Genomic DNA, 23,239 nt, shown 5'->3' with positions numbered 1-23,239 from the left:
ATTAAAATCAGAACCTGAGAAAACACAACTGTGTGCAGGAGACAATGACATTCTCTCAAAGCAAGACAATTTTCACATATCGCAAAGATAACAAAATTAGCGAAGACCGAATTCAGCAGATGGGTTGTCCTTTCAATCAGTCACTTTTTGGTCTATAATGATTTGTTTTAAGCCGTGGAGAATTTTGAAGTGTTAAATTCAGGCAAGAATATTTATGGCATGCTTCATTAAGATGACCTTTTCCATTCCCATTTAAAAACAGGTTAAAAAAATTGCAACGTGCCCCTCAGTACGCACTTTTCTCAAGGACAACAACAAGACTTCTGGTGTACCTCGGTTGCAGTCCAGAGAGTGTTTTCAACTTTCATTTGACAGCTGATCTTCATTCCAGGGCAGGCCATTCTCCTTACTTCGACCTGACCTTTGTCGACATTCACCACAGTGTAATTCCTGCAAGACAAACCCTGACGAATGAGCTACGTTTCAAACCCGCAGAGTGACCCTTTCACACCATTTACTTGGGCCTACCGCTCTGTATAAAGTAGACTTAGACTTAGACGGCTTTTTGAGACCATTTACCCGAGCGGTGAGTTTACACCGAAGATATTTTCACATCAGCTCATTTCGATTTCTCACCTGTCCTCAAGATAAAATCAGGACAGTCTCGATGAGCCAGCTTTGCAGTGCGGAACCGCAATGCGTGCAGGTGGGTTACCGAGAGATGTAGGTGCCGCTCACCACTGAAAGCACACATCTGTTACTGGTATCAATGAGGAGGCCTGAGAGTGTCTTTGAGAGTGGCCTTGTTTGTGTTGGGGAAGGCTTATGGGCAAGCAACAATTAGCAACAACTGATTCAAGAGATAAAGCTCAGATTGTGCAGTGCTGGCATTACCCTGGAACCCCATATTTCCGTGGTATTCAATCAAAAACAGCAATTAACACCAGCAAAGCAGCCCCTCCTCCTCCAGAAACTGTGTGAGAAGGCTTATCCTGTATTTCCATGGCCCTTTTTAAGCATCATTAATTTATCACAATTTTTAAAATCCCTTCACTTCTACCTTTTTCAAAAAAGATACTGTGCATGCTACATAGATTTATAGAGGTTTTATACAGCTTTTTTAATAAAAGAAAGATGTCAACCAGGTAATAAGTGGCTCTCACAAAAGCATGCGGGATCAAACACCCTTTCTTGTACTTTGCCATTATATTATTTACACTTATAGCAGCTGTTATTTTATTGTGGCAAATTTGCATTGATGTTTTCCTTTCTGAGGGAAGTAAAGGAATTATGTACACACAAAGACTTTTATGCTCCCTCGTGTATAAACAAAAGTTATCTACTAGAAATTAAAGACAAGTGAACAACCTCGAATCATAAGCATGGACAAAAACATCTAGGTATTTCCTTGTTGGTTGGTGTGGGGGAAACGTAGTAATTAGAAAGAATAACAATCTCTAGTAGTCCATATGGGCAGCCACATTATCTCTCAGACACTGCTACCGTTTCTTAAGCACTCCCCATGTCAAAGTATGAAGAGCTTAAGAAACCGCAAGAGCTTCTGATAGACCTTGTTGATTTTTTTCTCCAGTCCAAACCTTTCGTCTTGGTCGATGTCCCAGAACACAGCGGGGTGCCCCTGCTCGCTGGAGAGGAAGAGCTGGCTGTGCTTCCCGCAGGGCAGAAGGTACTTAAAGCAGGGGAAGCTGGGCTCCTGCATCAGCCTGAGCAGAGCCATCGCCGTGGGACGCTGCACACAAGACAGGAACAGAGCACACATTCAAACACCAGTGGACCAGGACGGTATGTTTGCAGTTCTGTCATGATGAGGCCTTCCAGAGTTGCACAACACTGCTGAAGTATGAATTTATTCATGGGAGCTCAGCTCCTGGACACAGCGCAACCTGATTACCGAAAGCATTCTGCTCTGCATCACTAATTTAAGTTATTTCTTCAGTTATTTCAGGCTGTACAATAGCTTGAATTATGCTTTGTCCTCAGACCGGTTTTAGAGAAAATCCAAATGCTATGTCATGTAAAGATTTACCAATACCCAGTCGATGACTGCTATGAACTACTTTACAAACAGGACAAACAGGTTATTTTGCATGGAGAGTGTTGTATTTCTGACACCCAACTACCAATGACAAGAAAAACCCATGCAGAGACCCACCTTCTCCGGCTTGGTGTCCCAGCATTCTAACATGAGGGTCTGCAGACAGTGGAACTGCACCTCCTCTGGGGTCCCCAGCACAGGCCGGACACCCTTGGACAGCTTCTTGGCAATTTGAAGCTGGTGCTGTCCCAGCACAGGCCTGAGCCCAGACAGCAGCTCATACAGCACCATGCCATAAGAGAACATGTCCACCTGGTCAGAACAAGCATTAATCGGTCAGGATCTAGATATTCATAGCCATTACCCACAACAGGAATACAGTTACATCAAATGTAGTGTTAAGGTATAAAGATTATCTGGTCAACCATGGAATACAGAAATGCACTGTGGCTTTGAAAGGCTTATGGAAGACTATAACTATAGAAAAGGGCAGGCTGTTTATGTTATTAAAGCTGTCTGCAAAGTCTTCCAAAGCTCTAATGTTATTCTTCACATGGCTGATAACCCACACTGCAATTAAACCACCCATTGCACAGCAACCAGGAGTTTGTGATAACACTTTATTTCCAAATCAACTATAGTACAGAACTACTGTCATGATGACACTTCTGTACAAAACCAGCCATTCCCAATTATTAACTTAAAAATTCAAATACAAAAACTTGTTTAATTTATGATGATTTGGTATTTTGTGGTGTTTTTGGTATTGGTATCGCATTTCAGCTTACTATTTTACTGCGAAACAAACAAATAAAAGACACACCACAAATAAACCAAATGTAGGTGGACATAATTGGCAGAAAGGTAGGTTTAAATGAGTCAATTATATAGTTTAAATGTTCTAAATACACAGGGTATCCATAATTTTAACAAACCTGCCTTGTGTGAGACATTCCTACATACTCCTGAAAGGATTTCATTTCTGATCTCTTACAAAGGAAAAAGATCCAATCATGGAACTGAAACTGAGAATGTCAATAGGCATACCACTGCTTTTTATCAACATCTTGACACAAGGGCTTCATTGGTCCATTAATTTTCCTTTGAGCATTTCTCTGCAGAGCCACTAGGATTAGGGAGATATAAATCTTGACGAAAATTAGATGCTGAGCATCACACTCTCTGGAGAAGAGAGATCTGCTTTAACACCAGATAATTTCACTAAAGTTATATATTCTGGAGATAAAAACCACAGATACAACAAGCCATACACTTTCTTTTTTGCAGATTAAATATAAGAAAATCCAGATTGTCTCTTACAAGGCTGTTTAATAATAAAAATTATCCGAAGGCTTTTAATTTTTTTTACCGATAAGTAAAGTCACGAATACCGAGCTGAACGTTGCTTCCTGAAAATGGGCCACAATCCTTTAACAATGGGTTACAATCCTTTCAGAGATCAGGCTCACCTATGTTAAAAGCACATTTCTGCTGCAGAAGAATTAATAGAACTGTTTTGTGTGATTGTTCAGTCTAATATTTCGCCACCTGTCTGCCATTTACACAACACCCTAAGGAAGTGAAACAAGTACCTTCTCATCATAGACGATGCCAGGCCTGATTTCTGGGGCCTGGTAGCCTGGCGTCCCTTCAACCCCCAGTGCCCCCTCATGAAATGACTGTCGGGAGATGCCATAGTCGGAGAGCTTGATGTTCACTGGGTCTGAGACTTCCAAGGACCAGACTAGGATGTTGTCGGATTTCAAGTCACAAAAGATGATGTTCTTCCTGTGCAGATAGGCCAACCCTGCAGCAATCTGATAGGCTACTCTATAAGTCAGCATGTGACCCAATGGCAAAAACTGAACTCCTGCTAAAAAGAACAGAAAAGACTTTGTAAATGAGGCAATCCAGATTATCATTGTACAGCATCATGATTAGTTTCTGACTGGCATTTTTTGTGCCTAATTCATCTTAGATTAGGTGTAAAGTGCATAGTAAATTTAAATGAGACATTTAATTTAGCTTTCAACAAAGCCATAAACATATACTATACAGTACTGTATGTAAGCTAGGAGTTACCAAGTGTTTTTAAGTAAAGGGCTGAAGTTCCATCTCTACCATTAACTCACTGTGTGCCACCCTCTGGACGTTCCTCATTTTCTCCCAAAGTGCTATGCAGATAAGACACAAAACAGAGGTCCTACCTGACAGCTGAAGCTGCCGAGTCATAATTCACCCCTTAGTCTAGCTTCGTTAAGCTGCGAAATGACTGACCACCTAACGCCGCAGAGCCGTCTAGATTTAATTAATATGTTTAGACCTTGTTATTACTGTGTTTAATACTTATATGGCTAAAAAATGAAGCAAGAGTCACTCCGGCTACATGGTCTCCTTGGGAACAGGGAAGAAGCAGACAGCAGCGCGTCAGGGTGGGAACTGGGCACTCACCCTTGGAGTGCTCCTCCAGCACTGTGTTGAGGCTGCCCAGGGGGGCCAGCTGCAGTGCAAAGCAGAGGGGGTGGATGCTGATGCCAATCAGAGAGACGATGCAGGGGTGCTGCAGGGAGTGGAGCATGCTGGCTTCCTGCCGGAACTCGGAAAAGTTCCGCAGGGCATCCATGGACTGCAGGTGTTTAACCATGGTGTCTGGAATTGGAAAAGGATTTGTGCTTATGGAAGGCGTGAAGATCCATATCCTTTTTTAACTTCTCTTCCCAAATGTAATAGGTTTCTTTGGAGAGCAACTGCAGGCAAATCTAAAACACTAGACAGGAGTGCCGTCCAATAGCAAAATACTGGATCCTCAACTTCAACCAACTCCAGTTTATGCTTTTTAAGTCACCCATTGTTTTATTCAAACAACAAAAACAATTTGTTATAAAAGTTTTAGCTAGAAAAATCAGCATTGGCATTAAACTTGATACAAAATCCTCATGCAACATTGTCTGCTTAAGTCCAGGAAAACTTAAAAGGAGGCCTGAATGAATATTCCGTGATCCAGCTCTAACAGTTAAAAAGTTATAATATTTCTTACTAAAAACATACACTTAAAAACTGTAAAATAAAACCGCACTAACACTTATGTGACTCAGATTTATAATTCAAGCAAACTTAATGGAAAAAAAACTCATTAAAAATATGGTGCTTTCCCCATACTGTGCAGAGGTCATACAGAGCTGCAATAAACGCAGTTAAAGCAGCATTAAGTTACTGTTGAGGTGTGTCAAAAGAATGCCATTGTTTTCCAGTAAATCACAAGGCCTTTTACATCTTTCAGTTCTAACCCAAATCAGGCCAAAAAATAAGCGTTGACAAAAAATACAAAATAATAAAAAATAAGACACTGGTTTCTTTCAGGTGCAAAAGGCTCATTCTGTGTGTGCTGTCACTTTGATCCCTACCCCCAGAAGACACAGTGCGAGATGGCTGCAGCTTTTGCCAAATAACTGCAATCCTTCTAGATGTCACTAGTTACAGATGGCCAAGAGACCGAAACACTACAGGACCAACAGCTGCTTTTCTTCCAATTGAACTTGTTTTTCATTCCATGCCAAATTGCAAGACTAATGCAAAAGTTATTAACTAACCCCCAGCAAATAAGTAAAACCTTACGTCTTATGCAATCGGCATCCTCTAATCTAAAGTGTTAAGCATTTTTATAGAATTCAGCCTGTAAGCACTCAGCACAATACAAGTGCTTGTGCTGTTCATTTTCCCAAAAGTGAATCTAATACAGGGTTAATTTTGATTGTCTTCATGTTCCGCAGGACTGCCAGATGATTTTTGGAACATGCTACTGGTGCACATAAAAATGCAATAAGGAAAGCAGAAATGTATCTGAGAAATGTAACCATATTTTGTCTCGGAACACACAGACTTACAGATCATCACTCTCGCGACAAATTTGCAATAAGATAACAATTATTGAGTGTGGTCAGAAAAGACAAACTCACCAGCTGGCGAGAAAATATCAAGGCAAACCCAAAGATAAACAATTCGTCATACAGTATACTACTTATACTACTTCTGTGACTATTCAAGGAAAGCACCATGCTCTTCAACTGAAGAGAGACAAAGACCATCTTCCAATAGAAGCTGCACGACAACGCACAGTGTGGATAATGTGCAAGTGTCAGGTACAGCAGTACACCTTGGGAATTTCAGAGGCAGGTGAGATGAGGTCCCACTCTGTATGTGGTCTAAGATGTCAGAGGGGGAGTGAAAAAGCCCCAAGCAGACACTGTTCTCATTTCTACACCTTCCACTTAAACAAGGTCTGCTGCATCCTACTATTAACCTGCTAGATAAAAGGACAGGTGTCTCTCTGGGGTTATATTAGGCATGCTACTTTAAAACAATCGCTTTTGTCTGCAACTATAAATGTTACTTTGGCCAGTGTTTTTTTTTTAGTTTTGTAGATACAAAGATGACTTTATAGTTTGCTTACTGTTTACAGCCACAAGGGAAAGACTATACAGGCAAAAGAATGTTGCCATGGTTAATGTGTAGGATGTGCTAATCTAAAAAAAATACAGTAACGGTTAAAAACAATACACTGGCAATTATTTACCACACTGTGGGAGACAAAATTCCTTTGATATCCTGTTTTCTGTTATTATTTACAACCATGTTCCACAAAGCTTTCCATATTAATATGACTTCAGACCTATCTACTACATACTACGGGGAAAAGAACTTGCATCACACTTTCATAATTAAGGTCATTGCATGAAGATGCTTGGAAAGTTTAATGAGAAACATTAAACATGTGGAGAAAACTGCAATAACATATTTGTGTCCACAAAACTGCAGACCTCTCCATGCTGAAAATGCTGACTAAAGATTTTGATTGCGGTGCACTTTTTTGTAGCCTTTAGATACAGTTCATATCTGCAGCTCACTGTCATTGACATGCTGCAGATAACACTAAGCAGAAAATAGGAAAATTAATGACTGGATGCCCTAGGGGGGGAAAGGAAATCAAAAGATAAGGTTAACATAAAATGCTATTACCAAAAACCAAAGCAATTTACTTGAAAATTAAATCTAGCTCAAAATGCCGTGAAATCCACTCATCCATATTTTTACGGCTTTATCTAATTTAGAGCTGCAGGGGAGCCGGAGCTGGAGTCTGCACCAGCAAGAAATGGGCACAAGCCAGGGTACACCATGGATGGGACACACGGACATACGGAGCAGGGCCAATTTTCCCAGAAGCCAGTTAACCTATCCATATGTTTTCAGACTGTGGAAGGAAACTGGAGCACCTGGAGGAAACCCACCCAAACACGGGGAGAACATACAAACTCCACATAGATAACAGAGAACACCTGAGGTCCGCAATTGAACCCAGGGCCCCAGCACTGCAAGGCAGCAATGCAGACCACTGTGTCACTGTGCTGCACATGCTGTAAAATTATATTTGCCACATTTAATGATTAAAGAAGGATGGTTTCATAAAGTATCGTGAAACATCAAAATCTATGAACAACAGAATGGAAGAACTAGAGGGTGGAGAAGTGCAATCCATCATGATCCAGGCAGCAGTTCTGGTAAATGTGAGTGAGATAACAAACTCCTGATAGTTTAGCTGACCATGAACAATGTAAATGTTTGGTTCCAGATGTTTGACTCACCCTGCCTTTGACCTCTACAAAATGTTCTGTCCCAGTGATGGCATGGGTGGACCAGAGAAGCTTCGTTGATGCCAAGGGCTTTATACCCAAATTCGTTAGGAGAGAACCACAACACGAGTCTTGTTCTCTCACCTGTGCTGGAGGTCAGCGACTGCTGCCGGCACTTCTTGAACTGGAAGCGCTTCACTGCGACCGGCAGGCCCTTGTATTTGGCTTTGTAGATGATGGTGCCACTACCGCCCTGGCCCAGGACATTGTGTTCCTCCTCGCTGTACTCCAGGTCGCTGTTCTCCAGAAACAGCCTGCAGCAAAAGACCAGCCCAGGTCACAGTCGGACCAACCAGACAAAACCAGACAGCGCTCATTCTGAAGACCCTTCGTGACCTCCATTCCCCTGCCATTACCGACTCGGGCGTGAAGCAAAATAGTCTGAAGGTCTGTGCAGTGCTTCCTCTCCTCGAACAGCAAACAACTCAAATATTATAAAATTACACAAGCTTGGCATACTGTACACGATGCAAAACACAGATGCTAGTACTATGTAAATTGCGAATTTCACTATTGTTAGTCTGATGCCAATTATATTGTTTGTCCAATTAGGCAATTAAGGAGCTTAGAATTGCAATGATTTCCTTCTTAACATTGAATACATTACCACACAACCATTTATTGAAGATCCTGTAAACACAGTACAAATGCCTATGAAAAATGAAATAAAATCAAAGGAATTAAGTAATAATCAATACAGTACATTTATCATGTGTTCATTTTATTAGTTTAATAATTCATTGGATTTTTGTTTCAGTTTTCAAGCACTTGGAATCTTCCCCAGACTGTTTACTGATGTTTATTTTGCCTTGAAACACTATTTTTTTTCCCCAACAACTGAACAAAGCACAATGTGTTTTTGCTTGATTGCGCAGAAAAAAATATTGCAAACCACACAATTGAAAATGTTCCTTCTAGGCACCATCTGTTATTAAAATAAAACATGCTTTTCTTCTAGGCAACAAGCTGAAAATACATTAAAACTTGTGCTCATTTATTAAACAAAGCAACAAAATACTATAAAAATATATTAGTGTTCCTTAGTGTGCTCTTGATGTAAAACATTAACTTATATGAAGAGTTGAGTTAATTATGTTCTCAACTCTTTCTTCGTTTCTAAGAATTATAGTTTGTTTGTAAGAATGCATAAATGTCTTTGTTTAATCCCTCACAGTAAATTCCTGACCTGCCCTTTTGAAAGTTTTTCAGGACGATAGTAATAACACTTGTCAAACTGCCATAATACAGTAGGCTTCACTTAATGTCAGCACAGATGGCCTTTGTTTTGTTCAAGAATTGTATATTAAAGAATCACTTCTCAATCTAAATGCACATTAAAATGTTTATATCAGATGCCATTTTTGAAAAACTGTCGTCAACAATGACCAAACGTAATATCTCTGTAATGGTAGGTTTAAAAGGGCTCCTTATTCTCAAAGCTCCCTGTTCATTCCACTTTTCCCTAATAGTCCTCTGTGTTGAGAAACTGGTGAGGCTCTAGAAATGAACTCTATATATTAGGTACATGCAGCATTTTAGTTTTTAGACAAAAAGCCAAGAAAAATGACATACCTGTATACTACAAATCTTTCCCTACATTCCAGTCTTTTAAAACACTTGCACCCACACACAAGTATCTTTACAAAATGAAGACAAAGTAGATATCAGGTAGAAACGATGATCATCTAAAAGGTATGTTCTGCCATGAATCTGTCAGACCTCTGTGCAAATTCACCACTTCAGGCTTTAGGGGAAGCTTACTCTAAGCCTGTGTATGATGACCAGTAACAGTGCACAAAATAGAGTGATGAACCTAAATCACACAATTTGCAATTTATATACTTTATAATCCCCCAACAATTTATAATGTAATAATTTATTATCCACATCTATGAATTGGCTTTATTGCTCTGTTCTTCTCCCCACTGACAGCTGGTGTGTGATGAGTTTACTGGAGCATCATCCAGGTGGGGCTGCACACTGGTGGTGGTGGAGGGGAGTCCCCATTACCTGTAAAGCGCTTTGAGTGGAGTGTCCAGGAAAGCACTATGTAAGTGTAAGCAATTATTATTAGTAATTATTATATACTGTACATGTACAAAATGTGTCATATTAATTCAGTAAATTAGAAACAACTAAAAAATACGTTTTGGTTGAATGCACAAATTCATAGTGTCCAAAATGTGTCTCCCCGGCTGTGACTGGTTTTGTTTATGCCCTGAAGGCGTACCGCGCAGGGAAGTCGGTCATGAAGAGCTCGGGGACGAGCTCCTGCAGGGGCACGGGCTGGGTGGGGTGGTTCGGACATACGATGTGCTCCTGCTCCACTGCCGCGATCACGCAGTCCTCCATGTTGAAGTAATGCGTGCCCTTGGCCTTCACAGGAGGCTCTTCCTCTTCCCTGGTCACTGTGGCACAATAGGGGCAGGGCGCGTACTGCTCTATGAGCATGCTGCCATCGTTCTCACTGGCCGTCAAGGCTAGCAAGGAAAAAACCAACCGTCAGTAAGAAAATTAACCATTTACACCCAACTGGTACATTTGGAAGAGATTAAAAGGTAAGGATGCAATAACAGTTTTGTTTATTAATCACATAAATTGGAAGTGGCATTGGTCTCAAAGGGCAGAATCACAGATCCCTCTTAAAGGCAAGTTATCAAATCTTCTTAAAGAAGTGAAAGGCCCCTATTGCCTTTATACCATATGCAGAAACACAATATAAATTCTCACTACTGCTCCACATTTGCTTGATGATAAAGTATTTCCAATTACTTTATTATAAATTGAGCTCTGGGATCAGGTGTAGATATATAAAGTGCGTTAGTTTACTACCAAGACAGGGAAGCTGAATCTAAAAATACCAGTCGAGGGGCTGTGTCTAACACCAACTCATGTGCACTATTTACCAATGAGGTTGTACACCAAGCTATTGGGGTTCCTTGAAATTTGCATGCTAAATAATTCAAAATTAACCCAATTCAGAGCTGCACTGCCCCAGCATTTCTTATAAAAAGATGCTTTCACTGTCCCAGTGATTACAGGGATTGACAGGAAGCCAGTGAAAGAAGAACTTATGAACAGACTCACCAGGAAACCACTGATCTATCAGGGAATTGACATGGTCGGTAATGAAAGCCATGGCAGAGAAGTCTCTCATTTCTGACTGGCAGATTATTTTAATTCCTCCACTTTTCTTCTTCTTCCAGTTAAGATCCGATGACTCAACACTGTGAGAACAATTAAAGAAAAATGTAAACTGCAATTACACAAGGGGATTAAGTCAGTTTCCATCTTTCTAAATACAGCTTTCCAGCTTCCTCCAGTTCACATGATACTCAGTCCCGTCACTCTTAACTTTTAATGCTCCATGCCAGAAGACTGAGGTTTATAACGGATCACTCTCACATTATAGGAAGCACCTGTAATTAAGACACTGAATTATTCAGAAAGAACAGTGGAATTAAAAAGCCCCTTCTGTTTTACTTGACTTCATAGAGCTGCCCCATGGGCTAGTTATACAAGTCCACCTCTTTAAAGTAATTACAGGTTTTATATAGACAATGAAACACTAATAAACTGCATAATGGAGTAGTTGATGTATCTTGTTACTATTTATTTTGGTGATTTAGAGTTTAATCAAACTCAATAGGATGGGACATTAAATGCAGTGCACTGGCACAGCGTCTGTGCATGGGGGCACTGCACATATACTGTACCTCAAAGAACCTCACTTTGTGGCTGAAATGTCTGAAATATATATTATGTCATAATCTGCAACATCCTCACTCTACTATTAATTCTCCTCAAATAAAACTGTGAATGATGGACATACATAGTACTGTATATGCTGAGTATTCATGTCATGTTCATAAGAGAGCAGGATCCTAAACTGGCCGTCTTAGAAAAATTACTGTTGTTATTATTTACAGTTACCTGAGCTTAAGAAAAAAAATAGATAATTGATCACAGACTGAAAATTAATGAGCAATACACAACTATTTTGTGTACTATGTTTTACATGTACTGTAATGATTACAGCATTATGCATTCCTACAAAATAACATACATTGCCCATTTATAAGTTAAGACTAGTTCCAAGTTGTTAAATACACCTCAGGTAGCCTCCGTCGAATGTAACCAGCAGCCCTTCCTTCCAGTAGATAGTTTGGCTTCTTCTGACTCGAAACGTGCTACATCGGTTCCTCTGCTGATTCCCTGCGAAGCTGTAAATGCTCGTCCTCCTGTTTCGCAGGGTCTTTGTGTTCTTCCGGTTTTCAAACGACTGAAATGAAAGATGAGAATCACCTTCCCATGTGAACCCTTGTGAACGGATCTCAGACATTCCGGTTGGGAGACCTGCTTCTGAGCAACACCAGAGGAGTTCTTTGCTGCAGGACACCAATAGAAATGCTGCATTTCGATTTCAATAACTGCATTTCCCTGAGTGAATGCACTAGAGTATTCTTTATTTTCTAACTAATCAGGAGAATAAAAACTATTTTTCCATTCAGAGTATGTTACAATTATGTTGATGCTACATTTTTTGTCCTGCATCATATTTTTATTGTGGTTCAAATTAATCAAAAATGTATCAAAAATGCATGGATGCAGACTGGTTAAGAAACAGCTGCTGTTCTCATTAGCATTAATATGATTTACACCCAGGATACTCATTAAGGGGGAATTTTAGTAACCACGTCTCTTGCAGACCTTCAGAGTATGAACAGTCCATGATTGATTTTTGTCCAACATTGACTTCTCCTGCTTGTTGCATTGTCTAGAGAGCCTGTGTACCTGGAGGTCCATCTCATTAAGGCTAATTAACATCCGGGCTATGAAGCGTTCCCAAAATCCAGCCGGGACAAAGCTCATTTTGAAGAGCCTCTGGATGGTGTTGGTCGTCTGCTGGCGAAGACCGTGGATATCCAACCCGGGCTTGGGAGGCAGAAGATGAGGTAGCAGGTAACTACAAGACACCGTGAAACAGTGTAAGCAGAGTCTCTGGCAGCCCAACTTCAGATCACTTGATGTCCCTACCAGTGCACCTCTGTGGGATGCAACTGTACATCTGCCTCGGTAGGTGTTGCTGGTACTGAGGTGTGTCAAAGCTAGTGTACTTAAGATTGTCCAGTTTCTGTCGTTTAATTTACCCAGAAAAAGAATTTCAGATCTTAGATCATTGTAATTGATTTGGCATGATTTGAATATCAAACTCATAATGGAATGGATGACTACAACTACTGAGTAACCGATTCACCCATCATTCATAGACAAATCCCAAGATAATGCATAGCATACTCATGTGGTTTGCACAGACTTTGTGCTTTTTGTAATTAAACTCGTACAGCTGATATTGCAATATCATACCAAATCATAAATCTGAAAGCAAATCATAATAGAAATACAATACAGTACTCAACATATACCGATGCACAAAAAAAAACAACATTCAGACTTAATGGATGTAATGAAACATTTTAAACACAGATATTAATCACAGAACCCGTCTATAAATACAAATAATCGTGATAATATGAATTCAATATGAAATGTGAATCCCTTTTAAAAATTACATTGAACATTAACTGGCAGGACTGAAGAAGAAATTAGCTCAGCTTCTGGGCAGACTGTTGTGAGATGTTCCACCAATCTTCCTGAGCAGCTTCAGCCAGCTGGAGGAAGTTGGCCTGTTGTGGTTGCCCCCTTTTGATATCTTTGGCATGTTGGACCCACAGATGTTTTATTGGACTCATATCAACAGAAAAAGCCGGCCACAGCAAGACCTCAAAATTGTTTTCTTGAAGTTATGCCACAGTACTACTACCACTGTGTGGTCCTGCACTCTCCCAGTGGAAAATCGACACTACTGGATGAGCTTGCAGGAACAGAAAATCTGTTGAATATAGGACTTCAGCAACATATTGCTGAGCAGTAAGATCGGCTTTGAACTACACCAAGGGCTTTCTTATGTTAAGATTCTTACTCATATTCATTCTTAATGACATTGTCACATTTCTGCTTCCTCACCAGTACAACAGTCAGCATACGACGTCACACATTGTTTCCCATCAGGTCAGGTCAAGGACAGAGCAACCTTCCTCAGTGAACGAACCACTCTCTGCCACACCTCATATGACCCACAGAAGGTGGCAATTTTTTTTTAATCACCTGTCAACATGTTTCCTAATGAAAAACCTCCAAGTGCAAAGATCCATCTATCCAGTTGAGGTGGTCATTATGCTGACACATCAGTTATTTCTTCCTTGAGTTTCTTGTGCTACAGCCACTGCAGTCAGAAACTGATTGCATCGATCAGATGGTGGAGATGGTTCTAGCCCAGTGCAGTGGGATTCTGCCTTCCAGATGTGGCCAGCCTCACCAAATGAGTTTCGTCGATCTCTTCAGCTGCGCACCTCATTCTCATTGTCTGGGCAATATCTCTCACAGAAACGTAACTGGAGGTACTGCAGAAAACTACAGTGATGAAACTCATCCCAGTTAAATGGAGTGCATCGTAACATTCACATTCACTGTAAAAAAGGGTTTTAATCATGCCGATAACGGCCAAGTGATCTTTATTACTCAAGTGTGGCGGGATCAGACCCTCTTGGTCATTAGTGTTCCATGCATTAATTAAAATCTTTCTTTTGGAGTGGCTGTTTATATAGCTGCTGCTCAACTCATTTTGGCAAGTGCAACTTAACCTTGCATACTTAAAAACTTACCTATTACTGGCAACAGGAAGGGCAATTTCAAATTTGGCCAGAAACTGGAAATACTGCTCCTCGGACTGCTCAGTGAAGCCAGTGCCCACCAGCAGCATGCGGAGATCTTCAGCCTTGATCACTCCGTTCCTGGCCACAGACTTGGAACTCTTAATGTGGATGATCCTCTCCAGGCACTCAGACAGCCACACCGCATCCAGGAAGTAGAGATTGCACAGGCCGTGACTGGTGTCAGGGAAATGGAGCAAGTTGCCCGTCTCAATCAGGTAGCTGATTGCTGTCACAACAACACAGCGTGGAACAGTTTAACTACACCACATTTAACATTCACAGCCTGACATCTGTGCCAGACAGGTGTTTGCAGAAAAACCGGGCCTGCATTTTGATCCAGTTAGTTTCTGCTTGGAGACCTGTGGTTTATGACTTTAACACACAGCTTGTATACAGGAGATTCGCTGCTCTTGTTTATTTAACCTCCTGTTGGTGACACAGTAAACTTTGTTTGATAAAACCCATCATATTTAAATGGAGCGTGGTGAAGTGTGCAGTTCTCTTTTTACAGCACTTGTTTGACATGTTGAACAGCTTTCTATGAAACGGACTAAGTTAACAATGAGAACTGGATGTTGATATTAAAAGAGCGAATGCAGAGATGTGGAATATTTAACATTCCTCCAAACCGGACATGTGTCTACTCTTTCCATGGCTGTCTTTTACTGGTACATTTGTTCATTTGATTTTCATATTTTCCATTTGTATTGAAGTCCCACTGGTGTGGTTTTCATTACAGAAGAAAGATGTGTTGCATTAAAATTTCAAATGCAATTCCAGGATGATGTTCTGTTCCTTGGTAGCTTTTTATCATAACCCTATGCATGATAATACTGTAATTTACACAAACTCATATTCAGAACATTAAGAACTAGAAATTTACTGTTTTTATTGGTATCACTTCATGTTGATTATGGACAACTAATGGTATCATTTCTCCTGCTCTGGATATGAACTGGCCTGACATACAGACCCAAGTGTCTCTAGTCTGTTTCGGGAAGAAACAATGGACTCACCAGTCTGCAGATCCTCATAGTCTTTAATGTCGCTGTTGGGGTTCTGCTCTATGATGTTCTCCAGCTGGAGGTCTGTCAGATACTGCACCTCATCAGCTAGGTCCCTCCTCTGCCTCTCTGCAATCACAGCATCTTGGAGGAGGAGGTAACTTTTTGGGATCTGCAGAGAAACCAGGTTCATTCACTGGGCATCAGTGAGATGGACTGAACAAGAGCCCTCAGCATTAGATCAGACATTCAATTTTCATAAACAGTGTTTAGTTTTTAATAGGAGCTGGTTTAAAAGACAACATTTTTTCCATGAGTTTTCCAATCAGAGAGGACAAGATAAGCTAAGAAGTAATACAAGGGGACAAATTGTTCCTTGCACAGAGAATTTGAGCTCCTTCTATATGGGCATCAATTGAGACTTCCCAAAAGTATGTGCAATAGAACTTATTTATCTTTGATTCCCACAGCTATTAACACCTGCTTCATTTGGACAACAAATGTCATCATGCATGTATCTTATTGATCTATCGCACACACTGATAACCTTTTTTTCTTTTCTACATTGTAAAGATTACTTAAGCTGCTAACTTGTTTTTTCTCATCTAATGGATGTATGTTTCTTATTTGTAAATGGGTACAAGCATTAAATTTATTATATTTTGTATTATGTCTGGTACCTGCCATTAGGGACAATAAAGGAAAGAAGGAAGTAAGTCTTCTTAACATCCCCCCCCCCCATTAACAATGTTAAAGTGCTAAAGTGCAATAGTAATCCTGCTCAATATGAGAGCAGCCACAGGTTCAGACATTGGGTGTCTGTGCTTGGCTGAGGAGCCAAAGGTATGAAGCTCCCATCTGTGGGATTACGACTGAATGCATGAGTGAGCATCCCCCCTAAACAGTATGATATTCGACGTTAACTTTGTTAATAGGGGAATTCGGCACTGCCTGGAAATACCACAGTAACCTGGCATGGGGTTTGCCCCACGCAATCCACTCACCAGCCTTCCTACCAGCTTCTGGGAGCTTGCTGAGCTGGTCATGTCTTTCATGGAGCAAGCCACCTGAAATATCAGCCTTCGCAAGCCATCCAGACCCTCCAGATTTTTACAAGACACTTCACTGCAAAAGAATGGAAAGAAGAGGGACATGTTCAAAACTTCTGGCTAGACTTTATTTCCCACATATTCTGAGCCCTACAGGGAAGGGCTCCTAATAATCTATTCTTAGAGAATGCTGACTGATCTCTTTTTGGCAAACTTGCAATTTCAGCAGTTTCAAGCTATGAGATAATGGGAGGTACACTACAGTGAATGACAAGGTGAAAAAAGCATGCCTGTAGCTATAGTGTGACACTATAATCCGAGACAAGGCACTGTGATATAGCTGTAGTTGGCATTAAATGAACTGTCTAGTCAGGCAATCATAAGATAAATGCAGTTTACTGACTGGAGGTGTTTCCAGGTGATGTCAGGGTAGCCTGTTGCCCTGGCTCCAGAGGGAGAGCGGCTAAGTGCCAGGATGTAGGCGCGTAGGGTGGCGATCCTTTCCGTGCGGAATTTAGTGTCGATGAGATCCAAGTGGGTGCCCACCACAACCACAGCAGCACTGGGTGCCCTGGCCTGTCCAGTCAGAGCGAGAAACTTGTTCACAAACGACAAAAAGGCTACTGGCACTCTTTAAGGACACAGTATCAATTTCTGATAGAAATCTCACGGCGATTTGGTTTATTTTTTTCAAATGACTTTTTTTTACTACTTCTATTCTACGTTTCTATTACTTTTCCTAAAAAAACTAACTTTGTCCGAGAGACAGGACTCCACGTCTCAGAATGCAGAGGAACATTTGGGAACAGCAGTTACCAGGTGTAACGCCACATGTCATCAACACTGCGTCACACCCGATATACTGTATGGTAAATGCAGAAAGCACTAAGCGAGAAGAGACACAGTGCAGTATGGGCATGTTGTGGAATGAAGATGACAGACAAATCAAAGAAAGCCCCAACTAAGCCATGCCAAAGCTGCATCAAACCTCCCAGCCACAACAGCAGACTATATCCCACTGCAAGAGACTACGGCAGCTGTCACAGCCCTGTCACTGCCTCAGGATCACTGAACACGGCCCGGGATGAAGAACAGAGCACCAATAAAAACAGGCTCCTCCGAGAGATGCAGTGGCCTCTTTTCTTACCTCAATATTTAATAACCAGGACTGCAGGTTAGCCACAGCCTCCTCCCCCAGAGCCAGGTTCCAGATGACTACATACAGAGCCTTGTCCGTGAAGAAACACTGATTGACTGTGGACATGCTGGCAGGGCCTCCGATGTCCCACACATTGAACTCGACTGAATCTGTCTATTCACACAAGATAAGAACAAACCGCTGTCTAACAGGGAAATAATGCACTCACTGTCTCCATCACTCTCACAGATCTACAGTATGAGCTAATTATAAACATGCAGACGAATTGGTTTATCTGGAGTCTTTTGCATTATTTCTGTATCTCACCCTGTTAACCCTTCATCTTCAGAAGATGCTTTAGATTCAGAGGTTAGTCATGTTGTTGACACACGTAACATGACAAAAGTAATATTTTGCAACAGCGTGTCTAGTGAAGGTTGCCTTTATACAGCCCTAAAAGGACACTAGCATGGCCCGGTGAACATTTGGTATAACAAGTCCAGAGTAACAGATCAACAGATACTGTGATGCAACCACAGCTTGAGTGTTTGTAGACACAGACATTATTTTCAGCCTCATTAATAGACTGGAATTTTTCTAAACAGAGAGATCAAGATTAAGCAGTAATACTCCTGTGAATGTTTTCCTTGGGATCTTACAAGACAAACTATTAAATGCCTCAGCCATTCAACTCAAGACAGACAGGAAATTGACTCAGCCACTGCTGAGAAGTCATGTCAGAGCTGCGTTTGGGAACAGTCAGTAGATGTCTGTGAGTAAAAATTGTGGATCTGCCTTTATAAAGCTTCCACTTCTATTAAAACGCATGAGGGGAACCCTTGTAGATAAACTTTATAATATAAGTAGTATTTAAAAAAGATATTTTAGTAAATAGAAAAAATATAACATTTTATTTTTTTCTTACATATTGAGGACACACATACTGTCTTGTGTTCAGGGTGTTCAACTTAATGTGTGAAAAGTAATTGTAAAAACTTGTAAAGCCTATGAAACCAATCAAACTGGACTAGAGCTTCATGGAATTGAGATCAGAGTAGAGATTTTGGAGCACATGAAACACATTTCAGTCTTAATTCCCATTGAGACACTCTTTGGCATGACTGATATGACTCACATGGGATTTGACCCCACTGGGCCTGTCCAGTGTCCAGGTGGAGGTTCTGATGCTGCACTCAGTGGGCAGGAACTGAGTCACTCTGCCTGTCTGCAGGGTCTCCAGCAGGGTGGTCTTGCCCTGTCTTGGAGGCCCCACCACGATCATCTTCAGGAGCCTGCACTTCTCTGCCTTCCTCAGGTGAGCTCTTAGGAAGCCCAACACAGCAGCTGGACCTGGGACAGTAGGAGTCTGAGTTGCACTTACAGGAAGCCCAGGAGTAAGGAGTGGCAGGAAATCATAAGAGTGTGACATACTGTATAGCAACCAGAAGAGCAGTAAGAATACTTACAGCAGCATTTCTTTTTTCAGTTTTCAGATCAACTTTTGGGTTCTGTCAACCACTCAAATGAAATGAATGAACGCTGCATTCACTTTGACAGATTTCAACGATTTCAAGTTTTAAACAATTAACTTGGCAAATTCCATCCTCAGAGTAGAGCTTTTTTTCCGTTTTATAAAAGCGTTACTAAGCTGACATTATGGAACTCTTTTGTAAGTCATTTGACGATAAGCAGTCCTGCCATGTTGATCATTACAGTACTATCAACATAACTGGCAAAAGAAACACATTTTGAGAAAGAGAAAAATAAAGTTTGACTGTGAGTCTCTGAAGTGTAAACAAAAAAAACAGCTCATGCAGTACTTGTTTTTAAGTGAGATAAAGTTAATATTTTGCAGAGAAAGGAAAGATTACCCTGGCCAGCACACACACTTGCTCAGTTTCGTATGAGAATATTACCTTCATTCCTGACCTCCACAGGAACATTACTGATGTTCAGGTCTTCAATATCTAGCTGCCAAAGATTAGACAGCTGTCCCAACTCATGAGGTAACTCACGGATTCCAGGATTGCTGAACACAAAATTGCATGAGATCTCCAGTCAATGGCCAGACCAACAAGAACTGATAATGATCTAGGTATAGGCAACGTCTGGATGATGATCAGCTCTTTTTTCTATTTTATGCAACAAAATGCTTAAATACATTTTTATAGACCAACAAATGGAGGATGAAAATAATAAACAGCAATTCTTCTCTACTACATATTAAATGCAGCTGTGCAGTTCCTAAATAATTCTGGTACAGCAGCAGCATCCATAATATCTGAGGTAAACGAAAAGGCCTCGGGATGAATTCTTACAGAATCCCTCATTTACATTTCTTGGCCATTTTACTTCAAGGAAGAAAAAGCAAAGGGGAATTCGAACCCCAGGTTCTCACAACCGAGAATCATACCCTTAGACCAACGAGCCGCAAATACAGAGCGCTCTACAGAACAAGCTGAACGTCAGTGGCAAACAAGTATTGAGAAAAAGGCCTTTTCTGTGAGCAATAACCTTTCTGAATAAGGATCCCATTTGCTTTTCTTCCTTGAAATTCTAAGGGTGTTTTATGTACTGTACATTTATTAAGCCTCTTCTCTGTTGCTTTACAAAAAAAGCAAGTGTGCACTGCACTTTTACAGAAGTACCACATGGCAAATTAAACTTATACAAGGAAGTTCACAGATGGGAACAGAATTGAGTTACAGTGTGCTGCATCTTTTGTCTTGGCTGTCAGGGCTACTTACTTAGACAGATAGAGCTCAGTAAGGTTCTTCAAACTGCACACTGACTGAGGCACTGACTCCAGCTGGTTATCATTCAAGAACAGAACCTCCAAACAATCCCGCAGAACTCCAGGGAATTCTATGGAACACACTGAAAAGAAAACCACACACAAGACGCATGAGAATATTGGTGACAACATCCGTGATATCAAACACTCATTCACTTGTGGACAGATCCAGAGCTTTTTCCCAGATGTCATATTTTTCTTTTATGTGTCAAACAGACATGTTCCCGGGTGAGATGCAGTCGTCGAAGATTTTGAACACACACACATTAGCTGTTCAGGATTAAGGTTGCACAATTAGCCATAAATGATCAAACTTTGTCATGTCTGGATGATACTCCGGTTTAAGCAATGAGGAGAAGAAGCAGATTCAGGCAGCCTTTAAAAAGGACATTTTTCCTCTAAGTTGTAAAGAGAAACCTCCATAACCAAAGTGTCAAGTGAGCTCAGTGGGATCATGCACAGTGATAACACTGGCAGCACTCACAGCTTCAGTGTCTTGAGTTCGACTCCAGGAGTTAACCCACACCAACACAAGAAGAGTGTGTATTTGCCAGATGTTTCCTCCCAACTCCCAAAGATATGCTGGTAATCTGGATTGGCTGCTGTAAGAGTTCTGTTTGTCTATGACCCTTGAATGGACTGATGTCCCACCCAGGGGAAGAGGGAAGGTGTTCTCTCCAGCCTTCTCCCCTCTGGGACAGGCCATGACACTCACCACTGATAACGAGGGGGCTTAGTTCACAGTACAGGTAAGAATGTTTTTGAATCAATACTCTACTAGTAAATAAACAATATGGCACCCTCACATGTGTATCCTTTCTTTTCTACTCCCTTTCCAGAATCCACATACCTGAATCTGGGTCTCTCCGGTTCCATGTCGTAAAGAAGGCCAGCTTTCTAGTCCTCACTCCTTCATCTGTCCTACAGGGAATAAAAAAAGCACATTGTAAGTTTTCTTTAGAAAATAAGTAAATGTATATGTGAAAACCTTATGCATGGAAATAGGGGACTGCTCAGTATTATTGTTAACATTTTATCAGTGGACTATTTTATTGGCCTTCGCTCACCTTGAGAAGATTAGGCCAACTCTAAACACCAGTGCTTAATGTAAGACATGTCGATGACGTACTGTATACGGAAGGATTTTCTGGTTTTTAAAAGACCACTGAAGAAACCAGAGAAAGTGCAACAGAATCAATGACAGCAGAACTCCTGAAACAGAAGGTAATATTTGAGCACATACTTCCCTAGCTGGTTCTTGGAAAGATCGAGTGTTTTAAGCTGAGAGCATGTCCACTTGTTTGGTGATGGCAGAGTAGACAGCTGATTACCACTCACTTTTAATGAGACCAGCCCCTGTTGAACAAATATAACAGTTACAACACAGTACAGCAGTCTGCAAAGGAGAACAATAGTGAACAATCCGATTTTTATAAGATCTGTTGTTGCGGTTAATATTAAATAAGAAGTCCTTTCAATTTTACTTACAAACATTTTTCAAGATGCGCTAAACACGTTTCAAGCATTTTGTACTACACATTTTCATAATGCTGCCAACAGTTTTAAGCAGTGTAAATATGTTTTAATTAGATCCCCTGACAGAAAAAAATATTTGATACAGAATCATTTTTTTCTGAATAGCAACTTTATGATTTGCTATTCACCCTCCTTAAATGAGATCCACTGAAAAAGTATAATTCAAGCACATTGTTTTACTTTGTTATTTGTACAAACACAAATGAGCACGTAAAGAGAAATGCTGTGTTAACAAAACAGAAATTTAAACCCACAGTTGGACTGCATGCATGGCCTGCTCAGCTGTTTGCTTCATTAACAGCTCCACCTTGTGGATGATGGCTTAGAAGGAGCTTAAGTAAAACCTCTAGATTTATGGACTGGAAAATCTTCAGTTTTAAGTCTGAAATCTTTTAGTTTTGTGGTTACACTGTACCATGTTAAAAAAAACAGCCATCTTGTGTCCTTTCAGAATTACCTCCAGCTGAAAAATATATGATGGCAACTCCTTCAGGTTGTTTTCAGAGAAATCAACTTCTTTCAGATGATTCTTCCAGAAGATGGAAATAGTGTCCGGAAGGTTCTCTATGCAATTGGAGGAAGCCTTGCAGTATCTCTGCGGATTGCAAGCAAAAATGAAAATCACTGTTGAACTTCAGTACTCTTATTTTCACAATTGCCACCACTAGGAAACATCAAAAACCTTTTCAGACAGAACCTGAACCCCTACTGTATGTTACAAAACATTACGTTTTTATGGATCCAATTAAACCCCTCCATGCTTTTTAAAAACATATCGTATGTCTGAGCAATGTCTGCCCTGGGGTATTTCACAGAGATACAACTTGGCTTTCTTACTGCTCCTGGAGTAGAGGCAGAGACCACCTCAACTCTGCTCACTATGTACCTACCAAAGGACATGCCCAGGGGTCTGGAAACTCTTTAAGTTTGTTTCTGGAAACATTCAGGCTGATGAGAGATTTGAAGCAGTGAAGAACCGGACAAGGAAGTGTGGCGAGTTGGTTGTCTGAGACATCAAGTTCCTGTAACTTCCGAAGTCCAATCCAGTTGGTTTCTGAAATGAGGCAGTGAACTCTTACAGATACCTAGTCAAAGGATAGAAAGGCTTTGCTATACAGACAGGGATCTGCTCTTTTCAAGCTCTGTCAGACTATAGACAGCTGATTCAGGGCACAGTGCCTAATCACAAAAAACATTTC

The 23,239-nt window shown here is 40.8% G+C and overlaps 1 protein-coding gene across 2 annotated transcripts in view; it reads right to left on the bottom strand.

The window, feature by feature from the left end:
• The window catches only part of lrrk1 (leucine-rich repeat kinase 1), a 49,261-nt gene that overhangs the window by 8,711 nt on the left and 17,311 nt on the right, over nucleotides 1-23,239 (bottom strand). The window contains exons 9-30 of one of the 2 annotated variants that reach the window (XM_088922270.1): nucleotides 22,931-23,094; nucleotides 22,498-22,635; nucleotides 21,748-21,860; nucleotides 21,355-21,425; nucleotides 20,458-20,587; nucleotides 19,627-19,739; nucleotides 18,846-19,060; nucleotides 17,720-17,884; nucleotides 16,976-17,148; nucleotides 16,528-16,648; nucleotides 15,536-15,695; nucleotides 14,469-14,745; nucleotides 12,538-12,709; nucleotides 11,856-12,025; nucleotides 10,831-10,970; nucleotides 9,974-10,223; nucleotides 7,828-7,997; nucleotides 4,508-4,705; nucleotides 3,649-3,929; nucleotides 2,174-2,368; nucleotides 1,599-1,750; nucleotides 333-450 (exon numbers count right to left, since the gene is read on the bottom strand). In XM_088922270.1, coding sequence (XP_088778396.1) covers nucleotides 333-450; nucleotides 1,599-1,750; nucleotides 2,174-2,368; nucleotides 3,649-3,929; nucleotides 4,508-4,705; nucleotides 7,828-7,997; nucleotides 9,974-10,223; nucleotides 10,831-10,970; nucleotides 11,856-12,025; nucleotides 12,538-12,709; nucleotides 14,469-14,745; nucleotides 15,536-15,695; nucleotides 16,528-16,648; nucleotides 16,976-17,148; nucleotides 17,720-17,884; nucleotides 18,846-19,060; nucleotides 19,627-19,739; nucleotides 20,458-20,587; nucleotides 21,355-21,425; nucleotides 21,748-21,860; nucleotides 22,498-22,635; nucleotides 22,931-23,094 — 3,686 coding nt within the window. The remainder of the gene's footprint in view (nucleotides 1-332; nucleotides 451-1,598; nucleotides 1,751-2,173; nucleotides 2,369-3,648; nucleotides 3,930-4,507; nucleotides 4,706-7,827; nucleotides 7,998-9,973; nucleotides 10,224-10,830; nucleotides 10,971-11,855; nucleotides 12,026-12,537; nucleotides 12,710-14,468; nucleotides 14,746-15,535; nucleotides 15,696-16,527; nucleotides 16,649-16,975; nucleotides 17,149-17,719; nucleotides 17,885-18,845; nucleotides 19,061-19,626; nucleotides 19,740-20,457; nucleotides 20,588-21,354; nucleotides 21,426-21,747; nucleotides 21,861-22,497; nucleotides 22,636-22,930; nucleotides 23,095-23,239) is intronic. The other variant, XM_088922271.1, reaches the window with a different exon arrangement.

This window comes from Atractosteus spatula, chromosome 7 (assembly GCF_055471065.1).
Source record: "Atractosteus spatula isolate fAtrSpa1 chromosome 7, fAtrSpa1.hap1, whole genome shotgun sequence".
Classification (NCBI taxonomy): Eukaryota; Metazoa; Chordata; class Actinopteri; order Semionotiformes; family Lepisosteidae; genus Atractosteus; species Atractosteus spatula.
The sequence above is the reverse complement of the archived record's forward strand: the minus strand, read 5'-3'. Positions and strand labels throughout refer to the sequence as shown.